At 51.4% G+C, this 27,885-nt stretch overlaps 1 protein-coding gene across 1 annotated transcript in view; it reads right to left on the reverse strand.

Moving 5' to 3' along the window:
• Positions 1-14,611: 14,611 nt before the first annotated feature.
• Positions 14,612-27,885, reverse strand: part of Zfat (zinc finger and AT-hook domain containing) — a 279,413-nt gene continuing 266,139 nt past the window's right edge. Inside the window, exon 16 of the mRNA XM_012517210.2 lies at positions 14,612-15,491. Coding sequence (XP_012372664.2) covers positions 15,252-15,491 — 240 coding nt within the window. The 3' untranslated portion in view covers positions 14,612-15,251. The remainder of the gene's footprint in view (positions 15,492-27,885) is intronic.

Consider the following 27,885-nt stretch of genomic DNA (forward strand, 5'->3'; position numbering starts at 1 on the left):
TGTAGCAAAAGCATTGTCAAGAACAGAACGATAAGTACATTTGAAGTGACTGGGAATATTTTGAGGGAAACGAATGCAAAGGTATTTCACTGTAATTTTTAAAAATTTAAACATTCACTATAGGTCACCATATGGCCACATTTTGCATAACCTTATATAAAAGGTAACATTTTGCTTTGTTTTAGGGTTTGCTATCACACTGATTATTTAGCAAAACACCTTTAGACTTTTCTCTTTCTGCTGGGACAAAATCCCTAACACCCAAGATTAAGGCAGAGAAGGTTTATTTAGCTCACAGTTTGTGGAGGTTTCAGCCCATAGTCAGCTGGCTCCAGGGCAGCATGGCACCTGGCAGAGGGCGGCAGGTCATGGTGGGGAAGACAGCACAACAGCAGGAGCGAAGGCAGGAGCAGTGGCAGCTAGGGGGCCTCTCCCCCTTCCTCCTGTTGCATTCAGGCTACCTGCCCCAGGGTGGTATAGCGCTCACACCCGTGACCCCAGCATTGGAGCTGAATTAATTACAAACTAGAAGCTGCCCCATGACTGCACAAAGCTTTGGGGGAACAACTACACACAAACCATAACAGTCCTGAATGAATTGGTTTGTGGTAAACCATCCTGATTTTAGGATTGCCCTCTCTGCTATTTTTCTGAGACAAAGATGGGCCATACATCATGGGGGTCTCGGGGGGTACTCCTCCCTCTGATCCTCCCACTGAGGACCCCCCTTCACATCTCCAAAGGCCTTTCACAGAGAATAGCAAACACTGCTGGTTTTCTCCACGGTACCTGATTGAGCTCAGGTTGCCTCCTCCTAGTTCTTCAGTTGAAAGATGTATGACCAGCATCCCCCCATGCATGTAGTAACTACTGCACTAGTGGTTCTGTCTGCATAAACCCAGTGAGCCAGGAGGAGAAGTCAGCCAAGGATCTTCTAGAAAAGTTTTCCCTATTTTACAAAGATACTAGGGGCCGGGGAGATGGCTGAGTAGAATAAGTGCTTCTCTGGCAAACGCAAGGGCCTGAGTTCAATCCCCAGTTCCACCAAAAAGAAAAAAAGAAAAGAATCTTAAGAAAATAAATAAATAAATAAATAAATAAATAAATAGGGCTGGGGAAATGGCTCAGTAGAATAAGCGCGTCCCTGGCAAGCTCAAGGGCCTGAGTTCAATCCCTGGTTCTGCCAAAAATAAAAAACAAAACAAAAAATACAAAGATACTAGGCAGTGTGTGCCTACAATCTCAGCACTCTGGGAGGCTGAAGCAGGAGGCATGTAAGTTCAAGCACAGCCTAAGCAACTTGGCAATGTAGTTGTAACTTTCTCAAAATAAAAACTACAAAAAGGGTGCAAAGGTTCTGGGGTTCTGGGTTCAATGTACAGTACAGAGGCAGAAAGGAGAGAGGAGAGAGGAGAGAGGAGATGGGAGAGAGGAGAGAGAGGTAGAGACAGAGAGACAGAGACAGACACAGAGAGATAGAGAGAGACAGAGACAGACACAGAGAGAGACAGAGACAGAGACAGAGACAGAGACAGAGACAGAGACAGAGACAGACAGACAGACTAGGGTTGGGGAAACAAATAGGAAGACAAACAGACAGACAGACACCAGGCAGAAAAGATTCCTTTATATGCCTTTGCTGAAGCACATGATGCCTGGATCAGAAGATTTTATTAAGGCCATTTCTAGCTAATTAATCAAATAATAAACTCAAATGTCAAGGACAAAGAATGAAGACCCAAATTCACTGACCTGGACCACTCCTCTGTCAGGCTTCTCTGCTTACATGAAAAAAATGAATGCTCCTGTGTAATAGCTTTGGAGTTAGCAACTCCAGCAGATCCTGTCCAGAGGTCCCAGCGCAGACACCATGCTCCCTGGAGCCATTGCTCACCCAGATGGACCCAGGAGGTCATCACACACAAGCCCACTCCTGTTAGGCAGGAATAGGCAGGACAAAGCGAGGGACCTCCGTGTCCTCAGCTCAACAAAAACACAGTGATGTAGCCAGCATGGCGGAGTCTGGCCAAGATGGGGAAGGAGGTACATTTAGGTGAGTACTGTGGAATGGAGAGGACAAGAAGAGGATTCACATAGAAGCTCTAGGAAGCTTAGGGAAGACATCCTTGAGGATTGGGTGAGTAGCCTATTCACACTGCTTTTTCATGGGAGTGGGGCAGGCATGGCCACCAGGATCAGGATCTTTCCAAGATAAGGGTGGCAGATTCCACTGGGTTTCATAAAGAGATTATCACAGAGGGGCTGCTGAGTGTGGTGAAACCCAAGGAAAGGTGTAATAGGTGGGGACTGGTAACGCTGGGGCACAGTTGTCAACCTTAAACCCAGCATGGTACCAGGAGGATTCAATGATGCCCATCATGCCACACAATACACCAGATGCCATGAGGTTCCAAGAGATGTGACACACTGCACAAAGCACTGTAGGCCACAGGGTCCTGGACACAGCCCCATCCTCTTCCACGCTGGCGTGGCTAAGCCTCCAGCAGTAACTAGTGTCTCCCATCAAGAAAGTTTTGGAAGCTGAAGTAGGATAAGTAGAACAATGTTGTCTATCACAGAACTGTAAGTCCCAGTTCACCCCAGTTACATGTTCTAGTCATGGGTCATCTTTCAGGACAGATTTTTGTCTACTTTTAAATGAGGACATGAGGTCCAAAACTCAGAAATCCCTAAAAACTCATAGAGCCCTGCAAACTCATAGAGCCCTACAAAGTCATACAGCCCTACAAACTCTGCACCTCCTCCCAATTTTATAGAATGGCCTTGAGCACCATAGCAGGCCATGAACACACCATGGCCACGGTCACTGCCATAAGTCTGTGGCAGAGAACTATAGAACTCATGTCCCTAACGGGCACACTACAGTATTAACCCAGGCTCCAGAGCTGGGCATTAAGGAATCACATACTCTAGAGGAAGCCAGCTGCTCACCTGACCAATGAAAATTCTTACTAGAGAGGAAGAAGCAGAGGGATGGCTCTTCCCTCTGGTCTTCAGGGAGTCCACTGTCAATAGGTAGGCTGTAGAGAATTGTCCCATCTAGCATAGCTCTTGAAATTCCCAGGAGGAGAATGATGGAAGAGGAAGAAACAAAGATGAAAGCCAGAATGCAGAAAGCTGGGGTCAGGTGGAGCCCCCTCTCCTGATGGGAGAAAGGAACTGCCTAATAACTGCAGCGCATTTATTTGTACAATCAGCAAGAAGTTCATAACAGGGGAAGCTCCTCTCCTACTGGGAGAAAGGACCCGCCCAACAACCCGTTTGTCTGGCTTGCCTCAGGCGCTCTATGTACTCAGGATGGCCTTGCTGTGGCCCCATCCATGTGATTGATTGCCAGCTCAGCCACTCCCCACAGAGGACATCACTCAGTGGAGTTCCCCTCTCCTAGTTTCTGGAGACAATATCTCCTAAGAGGAGGCTGAAAACATCCAGAGGACATAGGCGACCTTAAGAGCACTGAGATTAATGGCCACTTTTCTGGCCCAATCCAGTAACGCCACCAATGTCAGCAAACTGGGATTTGACTTGGTATCCTCATATGCAGATCCCCATCCACCTGTCCCCCAAGATCATGACGATCCTAAAACCAGAGACTGGCCTGAGGAAGGTGAGGGCAGAAGGAACGCCAAGACCCAGAGAAGTTACATGAAGGAAACAACAATTTCCAGGAGGCCTCTTCAAACCAAAGAAGACAGAGCAAAGAGACAGATGGTGTGAGTTGGGAGGAGGTCTAGGATCTGAAGGCGTCATGTGTCCCTGCACGGCCAGCTCCTGTCTAGTCTGTGTGGTGGGCAGTGGGATCTCAGTGGCTCAGTGCACTGGGCTGAGCTACTTCACCTTTCCAAACTTCTGCTGTATCAGCTACAAAGAAGGGAAATGCTACAGCTCAGGAGGCATCTGAGATTCAGTCCTATGAAATCGAGGTGAACAGAGGCTCTGGCCCACAGGGGAGAAACAGCCCTGCTGGGAAAACAAGTGCAAGCCCATGCAGAGAGGAATGCTTGGCCAGACCTTATAAGGAAAGCAAGATTTTGAAAGGAAGAGGTAGAGACTCTAGAGTCCCAGGCAGAGGAAAGACAAGTTAAGAAAGCCTACATAATCCTAATTAGTAAGGGTCTACCCTCTGGAGGGTAGTGATATATTGAAGACAAGAGGGAAGGCAAATGCTTAGAAGCCCATGAAATTTGCATCTTTTGATTTTTCCATTCAGAAGAGTATTCACTTCTAAATGCTCAAGAACTTTCTGGAATATTCACCTACAAAAAAGTCTGTGTCTTCCATCTTTTGAAGAGGAGAGCCATACAGAAGGGGAAAATACTCTTATCTCTTCAGCTCTTTTGCCAATATCATCAAGATGAGAATTGTACATCGAGGCCCTGACAGAGAGGCATTCAGAGGCCACCTCCCAGGCTCTCTGAAGCATTAGCTCAGAGCAGCTGGGGCACAGAAGAGGCCGGGGCAGGTATGTCACATGGAAGGAGGATCAGAAAGGGACATCAGGCAGGGAGTAGGGGCTGGGGAGGGCAGTCAGGTCCTCTCATCTGGATTTCAAAAATAGCAGAAAACCCCACACTACTGACTGTTTTGATGCCATCCTCTGAGATAACAGAGGGAAAACAGCAGACACCCAGTGATACTTCCCCCATCCCCAGATCAGATTTCATCACAGAATGAATGGCAAATTGTGCTCAACTCTGTGCTTGTGAGTGTGTGCATGTGCGCACACTTTAGCACTATCTATTAATAATTCATGTGTCAGTGACATGACTAGATAGGCGGAGCATCTCCAGCACTTGCCCACAGCCTCTGGCACCTGTTCTCTGCCACACCCCTCCAGGGCCCAGCCTGGCGATTCATCCCTCTCCCTGCCTGGGACCACAAGTACCTGCCTGTCACATCATGCAGCGCCTGACATGCTCATGACAAATGCTGACATTCAAATCAGGACTTACCTTCCACCCACCAAAAATCAAAGGGGCCACAATGTGACAATTGATCCTCTTCCTTTGTCCTCCTCAGCTTCATCCTGTGCTCTGGGGAAGAGGGCCAGCTGGAGCTCTCCCTGAGACACAGGCTGTCACTCTGATTGGTTCTGGCACCTATCAGATGCTGCTCTTGACATCTCCCCCTGGGGACAGCTCTCAGAGTGGCCCTGGGCAGGTTGCAGAGGATGATGAATGTGTGTTCTCTTTCCTCCTGCCCTCCCCTAATCCCTGGTACAATTTGTACCAGCAAATCTCTAGGCAGGTTTTCCAATCCTTGTGTTCAACAATGGCATGAGACACAATTGCCCTTGCTCCACTGTTCTCCAGTCGGCACTGGCTCTGTAGCACGGTGGCGGTCAGGCATCCCCATGGGGTAGAGGGCAGATGTCGGTTGCTGACACGTCCTTCCCGCAGGTGAAGTGGCTCAGCCTGAGGACAGCATTTCCTCTCATCCTGTAGTAGAACTCAGCATCTGACAGCAGCCCACAAGAGTTAAAACTAAGGCAGTCAGGTGGGGGGAGGAGGAGCACACGTCACTGACAGTGTCAGGAGAGATCAGGGAAGACGATCTACCAGGATTCACACAATTTCTTTAGCACCACTGACCCTTTCCTCCGTGCCTGCCTATTCATTTGTTTCTTCTGTGTTATGTCTGGTGTCTAGATGTCTTTCTAAAGCCTCATGCAGTCATAGGTATGGTTTTTGTAGAGGGGGCTGGATCTACAGTGTGTGACCCTGGAACTGATTCATGATGCAAAGCTAGGGTAAAAGGTGCTAAGCTTAAGGGGGCGAGTGCTACCCACCCTGGGTAGCCTGGATAAGATAAAAGGGGCAGAAAGATGCTGTTATGGCCTCTGTTGCTCTGCTACCTTCTGTCCGGCATGAATGTTTCTCCATCTGATGCCTGTCTGCTGTGCCAATCTGCATCAGAGCCAGCAGATGATGAACTGAAATTTGTACAAACTGAACTACATAAATCTTTCCTCCCTTAACTTGAGGGTGTTGGGTATTTTGTCCCAGGAATGTGAAAAGTAACAAAGACATCATTCAACAGACATACATAGAACACTCTGAGTATGATAGAAAAATAAAGTGAATGTTTACATTATGAAGTTCATTACAGTTGTCATTGTCATACAGTTGTTCATTACATTGTCAATGGGACTCCCTTCTAACATGCCTGAGGGTGGCCAAGGTCCCCTTGCAGAGGAAGAACAGGCCCTGGAGCTGGAAGGGAAAGGAAAGGCCCAAAGATACAGTGGCCTGAGGTAGGCAAATGCCTGGAGGTGTGCAGGGACAACAGGACGGAGGAGGGGCTACCCATCAGAGAGGGGCTGGGTTAAGTGGGCAGGGGCCACTGGGCACCATAAGGACAGCCTGGATTCACCTTGGGTACCCTAACAGACGCTGATCTCGGACCATTCCTTCCTTGGTTTATTCTCTCCACCCATGCAATCACATACGCCCCTGCAGGACTGTCACAGGATGGTGAGGGGACACTAGCTTTCCACATGCTCTGAGGAGTCATGACAGGAACACGTTTTTTGAGTAGTAGTTAAAACATAATCCTGAAGCCAGGGTGGGGAGGAGGAGAATTAAAACTTATTCTAATCTTCAAAGCGTATGATCTTAGGTTTCCATATTTGGAACATTTCAAAGCATCCTGGAATCTGTCTTCATTTGGTGCCCAAGAGCTGGGAAAAGATGATAAACAGGCCTGCAGTGAGAGTCAGTTAATAAGCCCTCAGAGGGAGGCCAGTGCTCCTCAAAAGCCCCGCTGCTCTTCCTTTGCCTGAATATGTGTGTGGCTCATTATCTGAGGAGTGTGGGGTATATGTGCATAGGTATGAGTGTGTATGTGGAGTGTGTGTTTTGTGCATGGGTGGTGTGTAGTGTACACATGTGGTGTGAAATACGGTTTTATGTGCAGTGGATGTGTGTGGTGGGGGTACAGCAGGGAGTGTTTTGTCGGCAAGATGTGGTATGTGTGGTGTATGTGTTTTGTATAATATGCTGTAGGTGTTTGGTGTGGTATGTGTTGTGTAAGGTATATATGGATTTTTTTGTATATGCAGGCATGTGATGTGTGGGTGGTGGAAGACTGTAATCGTCATCTTGCCTGTTGCTGGTACAAAATACTTGACACCTAATACTTAAAGGAGGAGAGCGTTATTTGCCTCACAGTTTCAGTGGGCTTGCTTCATGGTCAGCTGGCTTCAGGACGGAACCAACATGGCAGAGATGCAGGACAGAGAAAGCTGCTTCTGCATGACTGCCACAAAGCAGAGAGAGACGGGAGGAGAAGGGGAGGCAAGAATGTTCCCTCCTGGCCACAGCCCCAGTCACACACCTCTCCAAACAAGGGCCCCACTCCTCCCCACATACAGTCATGAACCTAGCAGTGGATTCACGCACCAACAAGGAGGGCGCAGCCATGATCCAATCACCATGGGACAGTCGAGACTTACACCATAACAGGGAATAAATACTTTGTACATATGTGTGTGGGGATGTGCAGTGTGTGGGAGGGGTGTGATGGGCTGCAGACTTGGCTTCTAGCATAGCACAAGATAAAGTCGTGGATGCACTGTGGTAGCCTCTGTGGTCGCCTTTGGTAGCCTCTGTGCTGTGCCACATTCACGTGGCTTGGGCCTTGTGGAAGCACATGCAGATCACATAAGGTTGTCCACTGAGGCACTAGTGTTCTGCAGTGGCTGCCCGAGGATCCCATGGAATACCTCTGGAGAGGTAGCGGCCAACTCTGTGGCTCCCCTTGCTGCTCAGAATGCTGGGCTGAGCTGGGCTGGTCAGGAAGGGGCAGCATCGCCACCGTCCCCATCCACTGGGTGTGTCCTTGCTCATTGGGTCCTTCCCACCCCACTGATCCTGGCCTGGCTCCTGAAGCCCGAGCTCGACTCCACTGCTGGCTGGTGGGCACTAGCTCCCTCTCCTGTCCCCCATGAGATGGAAAGTCTGGGCATCTGACTCTACTTCCTTCTAGCAGCTTGGCCTATGATACCCAGCACGTGGGAAGAGCGTGAAACTTGCCTCACAGTGCTTCTGCACGGTGAGGGTAGGGGGTGAAGTGACAGAGCTCAGGATGAGCCACTCAGATCCTAAATTTTATTTTTATGTATTATTTATTTATTTATTTTTCATTCGTGTATTTGGTACAGGGTCTCACTATACAGATCAGACTCATGGTGATACTCCTGTTTTCAGTCTCCCCAGCGCTGGGATTACAGGAGTGCACCACTACACCCAGACTCTGTCGCAGGTTCAGCACTCTTGGGAGCAGGGCTGGTGCAGCACTGGGGACCAGGGATCAAACCCTGGTCCCTGTCCTTGCAAAAGTAGGTGCTTAGTCCACTAGGCTATCAGATCCTGAATTTTAGAACATTTCCTAGCCTCTCCAGGAGGGATAGCTGAGCCGAAGAGAACCCCCACTCCTCACTGGGGCAGAGAGCGCTTATTGCCTTTACAAGCTCAAGAAAGATTGCACAACTTAATTAAGATCAGCCCATCATGGGACCTGTTATTAGCATAAGGGAGGGCATCTTGGGGTGGAAGGAGCGGGGCCCAGCGGGGAGCAGCCGCTGTTCAAGGAAGAATCCTGCATGGCATGGCTCCCTGGGGGTTCAGACCCTTAAGTGTCTGTGGTCATGAGGCACAGGGAGCAGCTTAATTCACAGAAAGTGTCTCACCCTCTCCTACTTTCAATCACTCAATCCTTGTAATTTCCCAGCAATTTAATTAACAAATCTTCCCCCTTACAATAAAGCTTCATTTTCCTCAGTGCACTATCAAAAGAATTAGAAGTCACTAAAGCTGATCCAATTGTAGCTCTTTCCCTGAGAGACTGATCTAGAGTATCAGGCCAGGAAGGAGCCCCAGCATGAGAGAAGAAGGGGAACTCCCAAGGCCACACAGGGCTGGGAGGAATCAGCTCTTGGCCATTCCAGCTCCTTCCCTCCCTCTTCCATGAGAGCAGAAAGGGCTGCCATGTGCAACCAGTGTCCTCAGTTTGTTCCTCTTGAAAATGGGATATTTGTGAAAACTGAATTAGGTTGTAAGTGTAAAGTGCTTGGGTCTGGAAATCAACATAAAACACAAGTATCTGTGCAACCGCTATAAATGTGGCCCTACAGTTCCACACCGCTAAGGCAACGTCCGCGAGGTAGGGTCCGGGGGCCAAATCTGCCCAATCACCTGTCATACTTAGGTCCTCATCCCTGGACTTAATAATTAAACTGACAAATTAGCAAGGAGGAAGAGCTTATTTTGGCTTATACTTTTTAGAGATTTCAGCCCATAGTTTACTGGTTCTGGGTCAGAGGCAAGATGGTAGAAGGGCCTGACCCGGAGAAAAGCTGTTCATATCATGTCACCAGGAAGAAGAGGGAAGGGTGGAACCAGGGGAGGGGCTAGAGCGTTCTAGGTCACAGCCCAGTGACCAGCCTCTGCTGGCCAGGCCCCACTTCCTACCTTGACATTTAGCTGCAGCACTCCTATAATATAATCATCTTCCTACAGCCCCACCTACAAGCTCCGGAGGGTCTTGGGGACACCTAGATATTAACTGTAATGCCTATTATACAGTTGTGCTGGACAAAACCGCACTCATTTGTGTATTCCTGGTGGCAGCTCTCCTGTTACGATGGCGGCGCTGTTGCAGAGAACACGCGGCGCACATCGGTGCTACACCTGGGGCAGCAGATCCCACAGGCCTCAGCACAAAGGAGACGAGGAGGTACGTGCAGTGGAAGAGGGGGAGCTGGAAAGGAAGGGCCTGGGCTGGGCACACAGGCACTTAAATCCCCACCTAGGGCTCATCTCCCCCATGCATGTGTTCTTCTCAGAGCCAAGTATCCTCCTGCGCCATGAAGCAGAATCCAGGGAACAGGGCCGCAGGCCTGTCGGTTGGCCAGCAAAAGCATTGCTTGCTGCAAACAAGTAAGCTTCTTCCAGATGGGTTCCAGAGCTCACGGGGCCAGGGCTGGATCTCTAGTTCTGCAGAGTGCAAGGCGAAGAGCCCCTTCCTTCTGCAGGCTGTGGGGGCTCCTGACACCTCCATTACACTGAAGAGATGAGGGCTACACCCTCAGCACCCCAGTGAGGGCCTTGTCCTCATGGTAGGGGTGGTTTTGCAGTCAGCCCATCCAGCAGTGTCTCTTGGCCAGTGCCAAGGGTTCAAGGTCAGGAGGGAGGGCAACAATGACGAGTCTTCCTCAGCCCTGCAGGGGTAACTCGTTGCTGTGGTCTCAGTGCTTAGGTTCCCCAAATTCACATGCTGCAATGCCCACCCCTAAAGTGGTGACATCAGAAAGAGGTGATTGGGTCACAAAAATTCCACCATCAGAGGTCAGTGACTTATCACAGAGAGGCTCAAGGAAGTGTGTCCTCCCTCCTGCCACCTGAGGATGCAGCTCCAAAGGCACTGTCTGCAAGGACAAGGCCCTCACCAGATAAAAAGTGTGCTAACTCCCATCTCTATCGCAAAATGCCTGAGAAGGTCAACTTTAAAAGGACTAGGGGGCTGAGGCAGGAGGATCACAAGTTTGATCCCAGCCTGGGCAACTTAGTGACGTAGTGAGATTCTGTCTCAGAAACAAAATTTTAAAAGGGCTGGGGATACAAAGGCCTTGAATTTAACACCTAGCACCCCATTCCCAATAGTTTAGTGGTTCCAGTTCGTCATCAACTGGTCACTATGCTTTGTGTGTGTGGTGCGAATGTGTGGCAGAGGAAAGGTCCCCATGAACAGTAGGCAGCAGGAGGGCAAGCAGGGGGCTGCAGTCCCTGATCCCCTAAGCAAGGTCCTCAGTGACCCGTGACCTCCCACAAGGCCCCACCCCCTAGGAGCTGCAGTACCTCCCAGCAGTACCATCCACGGGACTGTGTCTCACCCTGAGAGACTGCACGTCTAATCAATAGCACCCTGACCTTGGAATTTTCAAACTTCAGAACCGTAGGAAACACATCTGCTGTTTACAACCCACTGGGTCTATAGCATCCTGTCATAGAAACCTGGAAGATGAAAGACACCCGCCCTCCAGGGACCCCACCACCCAGGGCCCTCAGCGTGACCATCATAGAACAGAAAAGACAAGTGATTAACCCTCATGGTTGCTAGACTGGTTGCTGAAATGCACCATCATGCAAGGCCCTATAATTCCACAAGGAAGGTGCCAATGTCACCCCATTTTAGAGATGAAAGTTCCAAGGTTTGGTGAGGCTGCCCACGTAGTATGCTCAGTTCCCAAGAGCAAGCCCATAACTCTAGCCAGGTTCTGACCTCAGATGCGGCACCAAGGCAGTGAACTGCAGTTCTCTGAAGGACGCCCGCTAACAGGCTCACGGTGCCTCCAGACCGTGTGGACTCCTCTCACTCCCTGCTACCTCAGTACCCAGGCAACCTGCTGTGACCTGTGCTGCACGCAAGCCCTTACTGCGTCTCCTGCCCAAGCTCTCCGAGGGCAGGCTTGCTGCCAGGGACATCTGTCTGCTCCACAGGACTGGTGCGACTGCTCAGGAGAAAGGTGCATGAGGGAAGAACCAAGACATAGCGTCTGGAGGCAGCCAGTGTCTCTCTCCTTTCCCCAGTGTTTCTCCCGCAGGGACGCTAGTCTGACACAGCCTTATGTCCACAGATGTTCCTTCTCCCTTTGTCTGCTTTGTGGTTGTTAATACACCACATCGTCAGCGCCTTCTCAGCCTGCAGGAAATGTAACAACTGTTATCTACCACAAACCACCGAAGCCTTAAATTACAGCAGGAATGGTGACAGTGATAGATTAGAAGTTTTTAAATCCAACCCAAATGGGCCCCTGTCAGGGCTAAGAGAAGGGCCGAGTTGACTTGAAAATAATTTACTTAGAAACTTTTGTGATGCATGGTAAATTAGGTCCCTCTCAGCACATTTTTTCTCCTCCAGCAAAGTATTAGTCTACTTAATTGATTCCTGAAAATTTCCCGCTATGACTTAAAACAGTTGCTGCAGGGGAGAGACTGATATAAACTTGGGGTTCTTCCATGAGCAAGATGGAAAGCTCATTTTGAAATTTCATAAGGGGTGGAGTAGGGAAATACATTTGGAATCCAATGGTTTTTCCTCTCTAGCTTTGAAAGAAGAAATTGAAAAACAAGGGGAAAATCACTAGCGACAATAGGTCATGCATTTTAAGTATCTACTACAAGGAAAAATTAATTTGCTAAATTGGTCTTATAGATTTAAAAATGAGCCACTTTCTCCTTAAGGAACTCAGAACAACTAACGCAGTTCAGACTCGCTGTTGTCCAGTGGGGGTGTGTGGGGGGCACACCCATGTATGTCACCACAGGCTGAGGCTGGAGCTGCCCATCCTAGTGACACTGTGCTAAGTACCTTATGCATCATCTTGGGGGGGCTTCCTGCACTCAGAGATTGCTCTAGAAATGTCCTGTCTGCACCCCATGTGAGCAGTCCTGGAGCAGGGTCCTGGTACCCAGGATCTGGAGGAGATGAGGTGTAATAATCTGAAAGCCACCCACCCAGCTTCTCTGAAGCGGTAACAGTGGATGGACGGAACAAAGCAGATGAATGAGGCGCTAGGAAAAATCAAGTTAGAGATGATTTCTCAGATGACTAAAGAGATAGTGACCATAATGAAGGCCATGTTTAGTGTGCTAGAGTAGATACAGTTAAAAAAAATGGAGAAGCTTAGGAAAATGATGGAAACTATGAATGCGATAAAACCCTGGGCTTCAGCCCCAGGGAGCAGACCAGGCCTCTCACCACTGCCCCCCAGGTGACCTGTTGCCCCACTTCTTGTCCTTGCTCCACCTCCTAGCATCAAGGCTGACAGAGAAGCACGGTCCAGAACACAGATGACACCTGAGGAATGAGGCTAAGCCCTTCAATCAGCTCCCAGCTGCATCCCTTTCTGGTGCCAAGTGTCACCTGAGGCACGTTACTCACCCCACCACCATCCTGTCCTTCTGGCTTTAAAAGAGAAAAGGTAGCAAAGGGCCATGTTGGTCACAACTGCAGATCTTCCAGGGTCTCAATCTCCGAGTCTGCCACTTCCCATGTAACCTTCAGTAAAGTCCTTTGAGTCTGTGTTCTAATTAACATTCTCATCAGTAAAATTATACTGATAGCACCTAACTCACTGGGTGGCTGTGGTAGTGAGAACAGCAACAGCCCTAACACAGGGTAAGCACTACAGAAGCCCCTGTGGTCCAATCTTATGAAGACACAGGAGGCAGGAAAACTGATTTCTGACAATGGACATGAGAACCTCTTATGAGACCCACCCCATGCCAAGTCCCCAGTACATTTATATATAAGGTGGGAAGGTCAGGGGTCAGGGCACTCCTTCCCTCATACACAGACTCCATTTTTGTATGATCCACCACCAAGCAAAGGGGAAATACGGCAACAGGAGGCTGTGGAGTCGCCAGCATCCCTGGTTGGCTGTGCCCTGCGGTATCTCGCACTGTGGTGCAGAAGGGCAGGCTCTCTGGCTCGCTTCCTCCACACACATTCTCTCCCCCACTCGCTGATGTGTGAGAGCAGAGCTGGAGGGATGCCCATGGTTGTAGCCCCATTCCTAGGAACATGAGCAACTGACCTCTAAGGAATGTGGGCCACGTGCTCTGCTAAGGGCTTCGCAGGCTGTTCCCAGGCAGTTCAGGAGTCTGAGGAGCTGGCGACTGCCCCCGGTCTATTTTAGAGATGAGTAAACTGAAGCTCAGATCTAGCAGCTGTCCAAGGCCACCCTGGACACTCACACACCTCCACTGGGGCCACATTGCTGCTTGGGCAGGGTTTCTCTGGAACATTGCTCTGACCGCATCACTCCAGAGTTTTGGGGACAAAATCAACACATGTCACCTCATACCCAAGCTCTGGTAGAATCTGGCTTCCGGCTGACCCTCCCAGCCTTCCCTTTGCAGCAACCCAGACCAATCAGAACGCTCTTCACTACCTTCCCCTTGGCTGCTGCCCAGGACGGTGGGTGGCTCCATGCTGCTCACGGGGATGGTCCTCATGCTCCTTCCAGCCCCAAAGTGTAGGTGCACAGTCTGGTCCCGGGCTGCAGGACGCTTCCCTGCCTCTGTCTGCCTTCCTCGGAAGGCCAGAGGGGCTTCCTTGATTCAGGCTCCACTTCCTCTTGTGCTGTCCCCTCCCGCCCCACCCCCATCCCGAGCCCTACAGGTCTGACCCTCGCCTCACTGTCAGGGTGGCCAATCTGTGACTGCATGTCCATGCCTGGCACCTTCCCACAATCCCACTGGGAGAAGGGTCCTCAGTGGACACAGCGTGACCTCAGCCGTCTGGGAGCAGAGACATAACAGACCCAGGGCAGGCAGGGCAAGAGGTGCACCTGATGGGGACAGCAATGACATAGTACTATCCAAGGCTTGTCTCCCACTCTTCCCAAACAAGGTAAAAATGGAGACACTGCCACTTCTCAGTTGGGAGTGAATGGCATGCTTGGAACCCAGAAGTGGAAGCCCGCTCAAGGGCTTTAGTGGGGAACAGACATGGCTGGCAGTAACACAGGGCCCTGGGTCTCATGCAGGAAGAGAATGACACTGTCCCTCCAACAAGGAGCAAGGCACAAAGGCAAGGGACTCTTTTATTCCACCCCCATCACCTCTGGGAATGGCAGGCAAAAGGTAAAAGTGCATTAAGAAGCCAAAGAATCCTAGAATGGCAAGCTGGGGCCTTGTGACAGAGGACAGGTGTCTGCCTCACCTGATCCCAAGCTCCCTGGCCTTGAGGAGAGTGGGACTCCGGGAGCGAGCCAGGGCAGTCTCACCCCCCAGCGCCTCTCACGAGCCATAAGGTCACTTGCGTGTGACGGCCATCTCCTTTTTACCAGCCTGCAGTGGGCCCAGACAAGGCTGGGCAGTGGGTGGGGCCAGGGCTGGGGCTGCAACTCTGGGAAGATGGCAAGGGGACAGCCTCACAGTCTGGAATTAAGGGAGACACAGGGCAGATGGGCTGGTGCAAAGGTCCTTCCGAAGCAGATGCCACAGCACAAGGGCAGTGAGCCTGAGAGTCGGTGCTGGATCCCAGGTCCTGTGTTGCTGGTGACGTAGTCGTCCTGGCCACTCAAGCAGTGGTAGGGAGAGTCCCACCTGGGCCACTGGGCTAGGAGTGCAGAGGATGGTGCCACTGTCCAGGCAGGGGGCTGGGTGGTCTCCCGCCCCAGGTGGCCAGCAGTCTGTCCTATGCATCGGTCAGGCTGCGGTCTTCTAGAGCTCCTGGGCTGGCTGCTCCCCCGCCTGCTCCTCCACGGGCTGCACGGCCTCCTGCACGTAGACGATGAACTCTGAGGCCTCCCCACCCTGCGTGTACACAGTCACTGTCTCGATGCCCTCCACGTCGTCAGAGGACACCACCAGGTGGTGCTGCTCCGCCAGCTCCACGGAGGCTTGCTGGAGGGTCTCCTGGATCATGAGTGTGTGGTTGGAGCTGGGCTCCTCCTCAGTGACCTGGGGGAAAGCAAGGGCAGGGTCACAAGGGTTTTGGAATCATAGCATCACAGCCCAGCTGAGAGGGCAGCTAGTCCACGTTTGGAGCTCATCTGTGTTGCACACAATCTCTGACAAGCCCCCCCCGGGCCACTGAGCTTGTGCCTGCCACATGGACGAGGCCAGCAAGCGTCCATGACCCAAAGGAAGGTAATCAGGGGCCTTCACTGTGGCAAAATGAAACCCAACTCCAAACTCAAACTGACGGCAAGCTTCCTCCTAAGGTCTCCAGGAAGTGTAGGGGTGAGGGTGAGGGTTTGCTGGAGGCTGAGGCAGGAAGAACGAAAGTTCCAGAATAATCTAGACAACACTGTGAGCCTCAGTCTCAAAATTTAAAAGAAAAGGGTTAGAGATGACTCAGTGGTAGAGCATCCCTGGGTTTGATCTCCAGTATAATAAAACAAAAACAAAACTAAGCATCCGGTGGTTACCCACTACAACAGAAACAGGCACAAGCCAAGAGCTCCTGGAAAGGGCATCTAGCTGCCTGGCGGAGACAAGGCCAGGCTTCTTTTGGGTCCTCGGTCTTTCCACACACGCTGGGAGCTCAACTCTGCATGACGATCACCCACATGATCAGGCACTCCCAAGATTCCCTTTGCTTGGGGTCAGCCTAGACATTCCATACAAGCCTGCCGAGGGACGCTGGCTGCCACCTGGGCAGGGGCACTCGGGAGCATCAGGTGGCACAGGGCACACTAGATTCATGGCCAGGCCTTTCGTGGTAGCTCCAAGTTGGCAGAGCCCAGGCGAGGACACATTCCTGCGGGTGCTAAGGCCTCACATGTCCCTGATTCCAACAAGTTGGGGCTGCTTTGAATAGCAACTCTTTCTGATTTTGAGGAATAAAAGAGTTGGGAATAGTTTAGAAAGAATTGAGAACCTAGACAGAGCTGCAAGAATGGGTGAAAGGATGGAAAACAACCCCGGAGGCAGGCAGAGGGGCCTGGGGCTGCTCAGCTGGAGGATGCGCCTCAGACCTGCAGAAGCACCAGAACAGCAGCTTCTTCCAGGCCCCAAGTGGCAAGGGTGGAAGCGTTCGCTCTGCCCTGCACTATCCTGAGGTATCTGTCAGCCCATCACTTCTTGGCTACAATATACAAGCAGTGCTCTGCCCATGACCCTCAGGCTTCTTATCCATATAAAGTAGCTAAGGAAGAGTTCAAGGGAATTAAAGGAGATTCTGTGTGCAAAATGGGCATGAATAGCATCACTGTCTTTCAGTTCGTTCATTCGTTCATCCATTCCCTCTTTCATCCATTCATACTTTGCTGAACCCTTGCTTCCTGGAATGTATTGTGGCACATCAATTACTTCTTCCAGTCAGTGAAACTTCACCCCTTTTTCAGCTACCACTAGACCATGATACCCACAAGGGCAGAAACTGTATCTGTCCTGTCCCAGCAGTACCCCAGAGCCAAGATCAGTGCCTGGCAAATGGGAAGCTCTCAGTATTTGTTGAATAGGATCTTCTAGGTGACAAGTGTTAAGCTGGACACTAAGGTAGAAAATCACAGTCCTTCAAGGAGTCTGAAGGCCAGGCACCCAGCAGAGGCACAGCTACGCTCCAGGGTGTGGTAGAGGTCTCTGAGGAGCTGAGGGCCAGGTGCCAGGCAAGTGAAGGCGGGAAAACAGGGCTTCCAGAGGGGGCTTTGCGTAGGCATCCACCCCAAGCTCCCACTCGGGCTGCTTCTGATGGCTCTCCTAGCTCATGACTGCTACAGGCAGTTTCCTACTCCTTATCTCACCCATCGGTGACATGTCTGAACCACACACTTTTTGGAAAGGACCCAGCCTGCTTGGAGGGCCTCATGCCAACCTGCGATTATTCCAGTTGATGTGAAAGGAAAGGGCCGTGTCACCAGGTGGGTCACGTCGGATCCAGGGAGCACGGAGGCCAAGGCACCTGTGGGCAGGTCCTGGAGGTTCCAGGGTTAGGGACCGGAAGGAAACGCGCACTGATAAAGGGCACCAGGAACTGCAGAGCTACTCCAAGCGGGCACTGCTAATACCTTGCGTTTTGTTTTGTTCAATAATCCAAGACATTTTGCCACTTCTTTTACTATTTGCATCAATTTCATGTGACTGGGAAAATGTAACAGGAACCAGGACTTTAGAAGTAAATATTGACCATTTGACTTTGAAGGATAGAGTCTGCCAAAAGACTGGAAGCGGAGGGGATATGCAGTGTCCTCTCCTCTTTTCAGTGTCAGAAATTCTATGCAGACGAGGGTGAGGGGAAGGCAAGCCATACCAAGGTCGGCACGAGTGCAAACAGGCCCAGTACGCTCTCCAGTGAGAGGCAATGTCACCCTCTGCCACATGACACCGTTGCATACACATGGTGACTGTCACAAAAGCTGAAGCCTAAAATCAAGTATTCACCGAAAGAAACTTCCTAGTGGCTTAAGTGCCATCCTTAACAACTCTAAGAGCACCAGTGTCGGTGGGGGCTGAAATCCTGCAAGACTGAGGAGAAGCCACCTTTGTCAGGTCAGAGGCTCAGCCCGTCCCCATGGTGGCACCCAAGCCTGGCCACAGGGAGCAGGAGGGGTCATGAGGTGACTAGGACAGAGCCTTTGCCACAGACAAGGTGCACACCAGGAAAAGGCCAGTGAGCCTGAACTGCTCGACAGCGGGCAGTGCGTCCGTCGTGAACTTTGCCACACCAGACACGGCGGTCGCATTACCCACGGATAATGGTGAGAAAGGCGTTGCAGGCAGAAAGAACGAGGTACACAAGGAAGCGCAGCTGAGGCCAGCAGCCCTGCCCGCACTGCCAGCTGCCGCCAAGCCCCGGGAAGAGCGCTGCCTTCCCCTTGCAGAGCACTCCAAGCCATGTGACAGGCGGTGGATCCTCTGTTGCTTCACCCCAGATCTCGACTGCTCTATCCCGGGGCTGCCACTCCTCTCCCAGCTCCTGGATTCCGCACTGCTGCCCTTCCGTGCCAGCAGAACCTGGAGGCCTGTGGGTCTGCGGCCTCCACATCTCTGGGCCCTCTTCTCGGCAGACACTCTGCTCCTGACTGAGCCACGGGCGCCAGCCCCACTCAGCTTCAGGCCGCAGGGCAGCGCATGCACAGCTCCCTGGAGCAGCCGCCACAAGACGCAGGCCCTGGCTGTGCATGGCCGGGGGGGGGGCTCAGGACTCTCCCGCGGCACCCAAGCTTCTGTGTCCGCCTGCCCACACTGCCTTCGCTGCATATGAAGTCTTTTAAAGAGAACCCTATTTCCACCTGTTTTCTTCACTGCTTCAATTTTTAGCACTTTCACAACCATTTCAGAAACTGGCAAGAATGAAGGGATAAATGTGTCTAAAGTGAAGGGGAGCATCTGCAGGGGTTGATGGCAATGCGCCTCTTCCTGCAGTAGATTTAATGTTTATGTAAATAGTCCAAGTTTTTGTTTTTTTAAAATCACATCATGTATAGGTAGGACGTGAGCCCTGAACAGGAAGGACCGACCAGGGGCAGCAGGCAGCTGCGGGGGGCTTTCTGGAGTGTGCCCCTCGTGCAGCCCCCCTGTCCCACAGTAACTCTGGATCTGGGCACTTCCTGCAAGCACGCACTTCCTTCCTGGGCCCAGTGAAGTCAGTGCAGCTCACCAAGTGCCCCTCGCCCGCGCCAGTGCCTCCCTCCGCAGTTCACACACATGAGCCTGTGGCCCAGAAATTTCCATTCCATTTCTACCAAAGGGGTGACTGCAGCCTAAGGCTCTAGGAACTCCCCTGAGGTCAAGCAGTTGCCAAGCAGCAAAAGCTGATCCTCGGCCTGGTGACCCTGAGTCCAGGGCTACCTCGCAGCTACTACAGTGTGACAGTGACTAAAGGTGTCACACGTCACAGGCCGACAGAATGAAATTATTGCTCCTCATTCATCCTAAATGGACTAAGTGTGTCTAAATTACTCTCAACCATCCTCTTTGTTCCAAATGATCATTTCTAGTAGCTTAATCTATTAGATCAAGCTTAAAATTATTCTCCACAGTGGAAATAATATGGCTTTCACGGTGTCATTACCCCCTGAGATGGACACTCTGTTTCCCCCAAGCACTAAATCTTACACATCTTTCACCTGTATTAGCAGCATAGATGCCTTCATAGAAAACCTTAACTCACGGAACTGTACCAATTACTCACTAAATCAGACCCTGCAGCCTGCAGTTCCACCCCTCCGGTGCACCTCTGGAGTCTAGTCTAGACCCCAGCCAGAACCCAGGCATTCAGCAGGCTGTGCTGATACTGAGGAGCGGCTTCCTGTCCACACGCTGCCCCTTGGTGGCTTCACCCCTCCCATGCATGCTCCCAGCAAGTATTGATGGAGAACTGCAGGTGCCAAGCCACCAGGCTGCCCCTGAACACCTCGCTGCCTTGCTTATCACCTGCTCCCTACCAGCCTTACCTTCTCCTCCCCCAGGTCCCCTCCCCATTTCTATGGAAAGTCTATTCCTGCTAGAATAAGACTATTCCCTCCCAACATTCAAGAAAGTCACAGAAGTCCCCCTAGCTCAGGAAGCTCTACTAGGGGCAAGTCCCTGTGTCGCCCTCATGGTTGTCCTGCGTAGGCTTTGAGATCTGACCTCCTCATTACACAGCAGATTCCTGGGAGTAAGCAATTCTCATGCAGGTCCAGTGGAGCTGCCCTCTCAGGAGGCACACGGCGGGTTCTGGGCAGAGCTCTGGAACTGCCCCGCAGAACCTGGAGGCCCGCATAAGGAGCGCCCAGAGCAGCCACACACTTTGGCCAGCAGGCACCAGCCCAGGTGACGTGAGTGTGGGGAGGACGGCATACTGTCTACAGAGGATAAGGAAACACCTTCACACCTGAAGTCCTCAGGGTCTAGCCATGATACGGAAGAGCCCAGCCTCCGAGCAAGCAAATGGGCCAGAGCCGCACAGCTGGGAGCAGAGTCCAAGTGCTCTGCCTTCTGGTCTACAAAGCTCACCCTGCACCTGGCGACCTTGCAATGGAGGCTTTGGAGCAGAGGTTCCCAGGGGATGAGGAGCTGCTCAATGCCCTGCCCACTAGGTGAAGCCCGCCCTCCCCAGTGCCATGGACAGCAGAGTGCAGGCTGTGGCCTCTCTCACTCCAAGGTCACTGCACCTTTGACAGCAAGGAAGCCAGGTCACTGGCCACAGCACATTACTGAGCTGAGCAAGAGACAGTTCTCCATTAGCCTAAACAGATGCTGTAGTCTTCATTGCTTCTAATGTCTTTAATAAGAACATACTATGGAACTCTTCCATCAAACTACCATGTCTCAGAAACAGGAAGGAGAACACCTCTCAAAAAGCACAGCCCTGACCTGTCCTCAGTATTCAACAGTGGCCAGAGGACATGTCTGTGGGATGTCTTGTCCAAAGGGAAGGGTCAGGGAGAAACTGGCCTGTGGACCCAGCCTTGCTGGGGCCCCTCCCAGGGCAGCGCAAGGCCTTCTGCACAGAGCTCCCCACATGACCTCTGAGACATGCCCAGAACACACGTCCTGCAGCTTGTGAGACAGCACCTCCACAACCCCCTCTAAGACTGCCAAAGAGCCCACAGAAATGTGACAGAGAAAGACTAAGGAAGGAAAAGGCCGTAGCCCGTGGTCGAATCCCATAGAGGCACAGTGAGGGAAGGGGAAACGTTAGTACGAGCTGGACACTGGACGGGGCACTCTTCAAGACTTGGGTGGAATAATAAGCTGCATGTATCTGCATCACGCTTTTCATCCAGAGCCTTCCAAGCACTGCACAGCACACCCAGCTGCCAGCTCTCCACTCTGCCTGGGCTGGCCCAAGTTCTCATCAACTCAATAAACAAATAGAGTTGAGTTCAGTGCAGATGAGGCCTCAGAACTGCCAGGCTTCTGCTGGACCATGCTGAGCCCAACACGTCCTCTAGACTTGGCTCTGGGCATGTGAGAACATGAGGAATAGAGGAAGACGAAAGAGGTCCTTGCTTGGCCATACCACAGCAAGACGCATAGTGGGATGGGGGTGGTTTACAGTGTGCTTGGCTTCAACTCTCTGAAGGAAAGAGCCCCAGCTATAGGCCCACTCCTGTAGACACTGCCTGCATGCCCACAGCAGCCTCCTGCAGCCGGTGCCCTGGCAGGTCCTCCGCAGAGTGTGTGCACCTGCACGCTGGGACACCAGCCGGAGGGTCCTGTCAGGACAGCATCACCCTTCCTGGCTTTCAGGAGAAAGGAGTCCATCTCACCTCTGCCGTCATTGTACCGAGCAGAAGCTCCCTTCTTTTCCAGCATCCTTCACATTTCAAATCTGTCTTTTCTAAGTTGAACCAGCTTTCTATTTATTGCACTATGTCTTGGGGAACAGCCTTCTCTCAGTTGTCATGAAAGTCCCCAAAGGGAAGGCACTTGGGGCTTGGCTCCAGGAAGCAAACAGACTCCGAGGAGGGGAGGAGCCATAGCGGGGACTGGGGTGACCTCTGTTCTGAGCGCCCGTGGGAGCAAGACACAGGCACGTCGGAGCCTCAGTGGACAGCAGTGCAGATGCTGTGGCTCATGGTGGACTTCCCGAGAAGCAGTGGGGCTCTTTCATTTTTGAGGGCACCACAGCACGAAGGCCAACTGCCAGGCTCCCCACTGCTAAGCACATACTAGGCTTCTATCCTAATGCAGCTGGGCGAACTGGCAAAGGAGTGCTGGGGCAAAGTGACAGAAAAAAAACATGGAGGGAAAACAGATTAATATCAGAAGCAGGTCTCGAGAGCCTGTGCTTGCTTTGAGCTGCCAGACAGGAAAGACCACTCTCCTGCACTAGAACTGGGGACACCCGTAACACGCTGGCACCTGTTTGCAAGATACAGAGGAGCCCTCCTGTCGGAGCACTGCTAAGTGGTGATGCACTCACTGAACAAGCTGTCACTGACAGGCCACCCACTCGCTGCCTTCGAGCCTCGTGATCCACACAGGCTTAATTCCCACCCCACATATACCTGAGGGCCGTTTTTCCTGTCCCACTCCAACAGGTGTGCAGTGTACTGGTGGAGACGGACTGGGCCATCCCTGACTATGGCTGGGTTATGGACAGGGAGTATTCAGGAGGAAGGATGCTTTCTTGCAGGTGATGCCCCTGGTGTGCGATCCGCAGGGCTCTCAGGAGCCTCAAGCATGAAAAGAGGTACAGAGAGGAGGGAGTGAGCCTGGAGTGGAAACAGCACAGTTCAAGTCCAATATAATAAACCCATGCAGCATGATGAGGAAGAAGCAGAGAAAAGGAAAGAAGGCTGGAGAGGTCGTCAGAAGCCAGATCTGGAGGAACCTTACAGCTGTTCAATGTGACTAACCCTAACGGGTGTCTTTCTCTATTAGACAGGATACAGACTCGGTCAGACACTAGGTACAACCTCTTGCTATGTGGAGAGTGGCTAGGAAGGAGGAGAAGCAGGAAACCCTGGAGGTCAGGAGGCCAGGCTGAAGTCTAGCAAGTGCGCACTTGGGAGTGTTTCTCCAGGACACATCACAGCCCCCACCTGGCTCCCACCATGCTCTTCTCTCCGGTCTTCCTTGGACTTTCCATGTGCAGACCACTGATGGCTTGGGAGCTGCTTCAGGATTAGTAAGGCACACTTCTAGGTGCACCGTAGAGGCCCCTTTGGGGCTGCCTGGGCCCTGGCCCTTTCCTCGCTGGCATTGTCCCCACTCCGCTTCCTGACTGTCATGAGCTGAGCAGCTCGGCTCCACCACTAATCTTCCACCACGATGTCCCTTCTTAGAGCCAGCTGACCCTGGACTAAAACTTCTCAAATTAAACCTCTCTTCCTTTAAGTTGTGGAATGCTGGGCTTTGCCACATCAATGGGAAGTTGACTCATACACAACTCTTCCAACCCTGGTGCGGTAGCCCAGCCCTGAGCTCAAGTCCTTCCCCTGCTACACCTCTCCCTAAGCCCCCTCAGTCAGTCTCTCATGACTTCAGCACTGTCTTCAGGTTCATGGAAACTTGCTCTGGAGACTCACAACTGCACAGCGCACTACTATTCGCTGTATCTACATGAGTGCCCAGCAGTCGCCTCCAAGAAAGAGGGCCAAATGGAATTACCTGTTGCCTACTCTTCCCTCCCTGTTCTCATCTCAGCAGGGGAACACCCTAATTCTCTTCCCCATGCTCCATGTCCAAGCACGGGTGTGACCATCCAGCCGCCCCAACTCCCAAGCACCCCCTTCCTCCACAGGCACCCTGTGCCTGGTGCGGCTGTCTCTCAGTCTGCCTGACTGTAGCGTCTCAGGTCTTTCCTCATTGCTGACACAAAATACCCAGCATCTCAAGTTAAAGGAGGAAAGGTTTATCATAGCTCTCAGTTTGTCAGTGGGGAAGTTCATAGTGGGCTGGCCCTAAAGGACACATGGCGGGGGGCAGCAGTTCACAGCACGCAGAGAGCAGCAGGGCAAGAGCAGTGAAGCAGCAGCAGCAGCCCTCCTTTGCACCCCATTCTCTATCCAGGCTATGTGCCCGTCAAGTGGGTAGTGCTCACATCACACCCAGGGCGGACCTCCCTGTCATCCACACTCTACCTGTGCCAACTGAACTAGTGGATTCCCACTAGTAATTTAGTAATCACCCACCCTCAATCCCAACATCACACACTCTGGATCAAGCCACGTCTGAAGAGCCCCACCTATGACCACATGAGCTTCTGTGGGGACATCTAGACAGAAGACATGTCATGAAAGGTTCTTACCTACATCTGCACCCCAGCTTGCCACCACCATCACCAATGCAGGGTGTGAGGTGCTAGACATGGCAGAGAGCACAGGAAGAGATACTGGGTTGGATCAACGTATGAATATGGACACTCCCCAGTCAGGCTGGACCCCATTCAGAGAGGTCCCATTGCTATCTCCTCTCAACTGTGTGGGGCTGCAGGCCTTAGCCAAAGGCCATGCTGGAGGCAGCCTGGAAAAGCCTTGAAGATGGATCAGCCAACACTCAAAGGCTGACCAGCTTCAGGAACAGTGGCCATGATGCATGGAAAACTTGGTCTGGAGAAGATGCAGGGTTAAAAAGATGCTGCGTCTTCAAATACTTAGGAGTTGTCACATGTGAGGGTGGCGAGACATGTTCTAGTTCCTTGGGGGTTGGACTATGTAGCTGAGGATACAGAAATGGCTTCCTGCCGTCCAGAGCTGAAACAGCAAGCTGCCATTCCTACAGCTATTTAACTAGCTGATCTGAGGGCACAGTGTTGGGATTCCTGCTCAGAAGGGAGGTTCGAGCACTCATCCTGTACTGGGGTCTACCCTGGTCACTCTTGCCTTCCAAAGTCCATTTCTGCCCTTTCAGATGTCTAAAGAAAATAGCTGCACCTTTCCCCTGTTTCCTTACTTGCTTTCTCACCAGGGACCTCTCAGCCCTGTGGCCTCCCTGTGTCACAGTTCTCCTCCCTCCATGATCGAGGAAGCCCACAGACCTTAGAAGCAGAACCCTCTACCCTCAACAGTGGTGTCCTGGAAAGCTGTAGCGGAGACGGCAACACACAGGAGTGCTCCTCACAACCAAGAAATGTGTGCATGACTGCCTCATTGACCACCAGCCATACGGAAGAAAAAACAATAGTAACAACAATGATATTTGTGAGGTTGAGAATCTAGTACCTGGCTTTGACTCACGGAGAAGCAGGACTTTGTGTACGGAGCACACTGGGTATCTACGGTGAGGGAAGATCACACAGGATCCTGCTCAGGAAGCACACTGCTCCTGGGCTTGGGTCAACCCGACTGCATCTCATTCAGCCTTGCTGAGAGCTGACACAACCACTGTGGACTGTATGTGCAAATTCCTACAAGCTCAGCAGCTTAAAGTAACACGGACTCACCACTACACATTTCTGGAGTTCATAAGTCTGAAGTGGGTATCCCTGACTGGAACATACCAGGGCTCACTCCTGCTGGGGCCACTGGAGAAAGAAGGCCCTTTCCTGACCTCTCCAGCTCCCAGGGGCCACCTGCTGTTCAAAGCCAGCAGACACCAGCCTTTCTCCTGTCATGAACCTGACTTTTCTCCATGAAAGGACAGTGATTACCATGAGGTCCCTTGTGGCATCCAGGAAAATCTCCCCATCTTAAACTCAGCCAATTAGCAGCCTTCATTTCTCCTTGCTATGTGATATCTACCACTTCTGGGTTATGCGGTAGGATACAGACAATCTTGGAGGCCAAAGAGTGCGGTCACGGCTAGATATTAATAGTCTCAAATTCTTTATTTGTATTTTAAAGAGAATAAAAAATAAGAATAATACAGAATTTCACAACAAGATGATAGGAAATTAACATCGTTTTTCCTTGTTCTTACTCTTAGGACATGAGAATGACATCTGGGTCATACATGTATACATATATCTGTGATCACTACTCCAGAGCATAAGAAGGGTGGTGTTAGAACCCATTTGTCCTTTGAAGGCACCGGCCTGAGGGAGAGCAGAGGCTGTGTGAGCTGTCCAGGCACTCATCTCCTTAGACAACTTGTCCTGCTCATGTCCAGGGTCCCTGGGACAAGTCAGCTACACAGGGCTCCCGTCTGCCTCACCACCTAGAGGACTCCTGCATGGCTGCCTCCATACTTCATGACTAAAGAGGGGGAGGCTGATTATTTCCTTCCAGATGGTTAATGTCTTCAGAGGACCCCTGCGCTTCACAAGTTCTATGACTCCATGACATGGGAGGACTCAGAGAGCTGGAGACAGACTTCAGTGCAACCAAACCACAGGGTGAAGACAGCACACGGCAACTTTCTGGATGACACTGCCCTGTATGTACAGGCTCTGGAGAAGGAGCTTACTCTTTCTAGCCATTTATTTCACTTGCTACTTAAGTTATAAGGAAGCCACAACCTCGCCTAGAATGTTAGAGAGGGAGGTAGCAGACCCTTCTGATGCAGTGTCCACACAAGCAGTCTGGCTTTCACAAGCCTGGCTTACGAGTGGAGCTGTGTGCATCAGAAACAGGGAAATGACAAATACAATCCTGAATTTAATGAGGAATGAGATGGTGTAAATAAGTGTGGTTTGTAAAAAAAAAAAAAATCATAAATTCCCAATGATAGAAATCTGTATGTTCTGGGAACCCCCACACCCAATCCTAGGCCAGGTCCAGTGAGTGTGTGGGAGAGCTTCCGGCTACCCTGCGCCAGCGGGACGAACTCCTGGTCCCAGCCCAAGCACAGCATGGTTGAGACCCTTTTTCACCCCCTTGGGACACCCCCCACCACTCTGCAACACCTCCCCCACCCCGCCTGCCTAGTAGTAATTTCTGCCACATTCCGGGAACCCCCAGACCCAGTCCTAGTCCAGGTCTGGTGAGTGTGTGGGAGAGCTTCCAGCTACCCTGAGCCAGCGGGACCGACTCCTGGTCCCAGCCCAGGTGCAGCGTGCGTGAGACCCTCTTCCACCCCCTTGGGATGGCCCGAGCCACTCCGCAGCACCTCCTCCACCCCGCCCTCAGAATAGGAATTTCGGCCACTTTGCTGAAACACCCAGACCCAGTCCTAGCCCAGACCCAGTGAGTGTGTGGGAGAGCTGCCTCTCCCCCCTACTCCACCTTGTCCACTCCAGGCTCAGTTCAGGCCTGGCTTACAGGCCTAGGTTGTAACCCTGCAGCTCCAATCCCCACAGAGAGGGTAGAGGATAGAACCACCCAGCTAATCCAGGAGCAGAACATCTTGCCACAGAGGCACAACAGGTTCACCCTCAAGGGCAGCAGCAGGAAGGAGCTGAGCACAGCAGCCAGACCCAAGCCAGACACAGCTGCATAAATCCAGACTTTGTAGATCTGCACCTGAACTTCAGTACGTGAGAAGGTTATAACTACAACGAAGATCTACAACAAAGGTCAGAAGAAAGTGCTACACAAAATGACCAGAAAGAACAAAATGCAACCTCAGAACCCAACCCCACCCGTAAAAAGTGCACAGGACACTAACACAGAATAAATGGCGAATCACACAGCTGAAAGCAATGAATTAGTGGCTTCTGAAATAAAGAAACAGCTGCAGAAAGGTATAGAGGAACTCAGACTGGAAATAAAAAAGAAATCCCTGAATTAATAACATTTGCAGTAAAGAATCCAATGCAGAAACATATGCAGGAAAACCAGTGCCCAACCAGAACAAGTGCGGAGGCCACTACCTCGGCTCAAATGCATGAATTAATAGCATCGATAGTAAATAAGCAACACCAGAAAGATATAGAGGAAATCAGAGCACAACTCTTTTCAGAAATAAAAAAAAAGAATTCTCATAATTCATAGCACCTGAAGTAAAGAAGCAACTACAGAAACATAGGGAGGAAACCCAAGCTGAAAAAAACACTGCAGTAAAAGAATTTATAACTGCTTCTAAAGAAGACATTGAT

Source organism: Octodon degus, unplaced genomic scaffold (genome assembly GCF_000260255.1).
Source record: "Octodon degus isolate 3935 unplaced genomic scaffold, OctDeg1.0 scaffold00154, whole genome shotgun sequence".
Taxonomy (NCBI): domain Eukaryota; kingdom Metazoa; phylum Chordata; class Mammalia; order Rodentia; family Octodontidae; genus Octodon; species Octodon degus.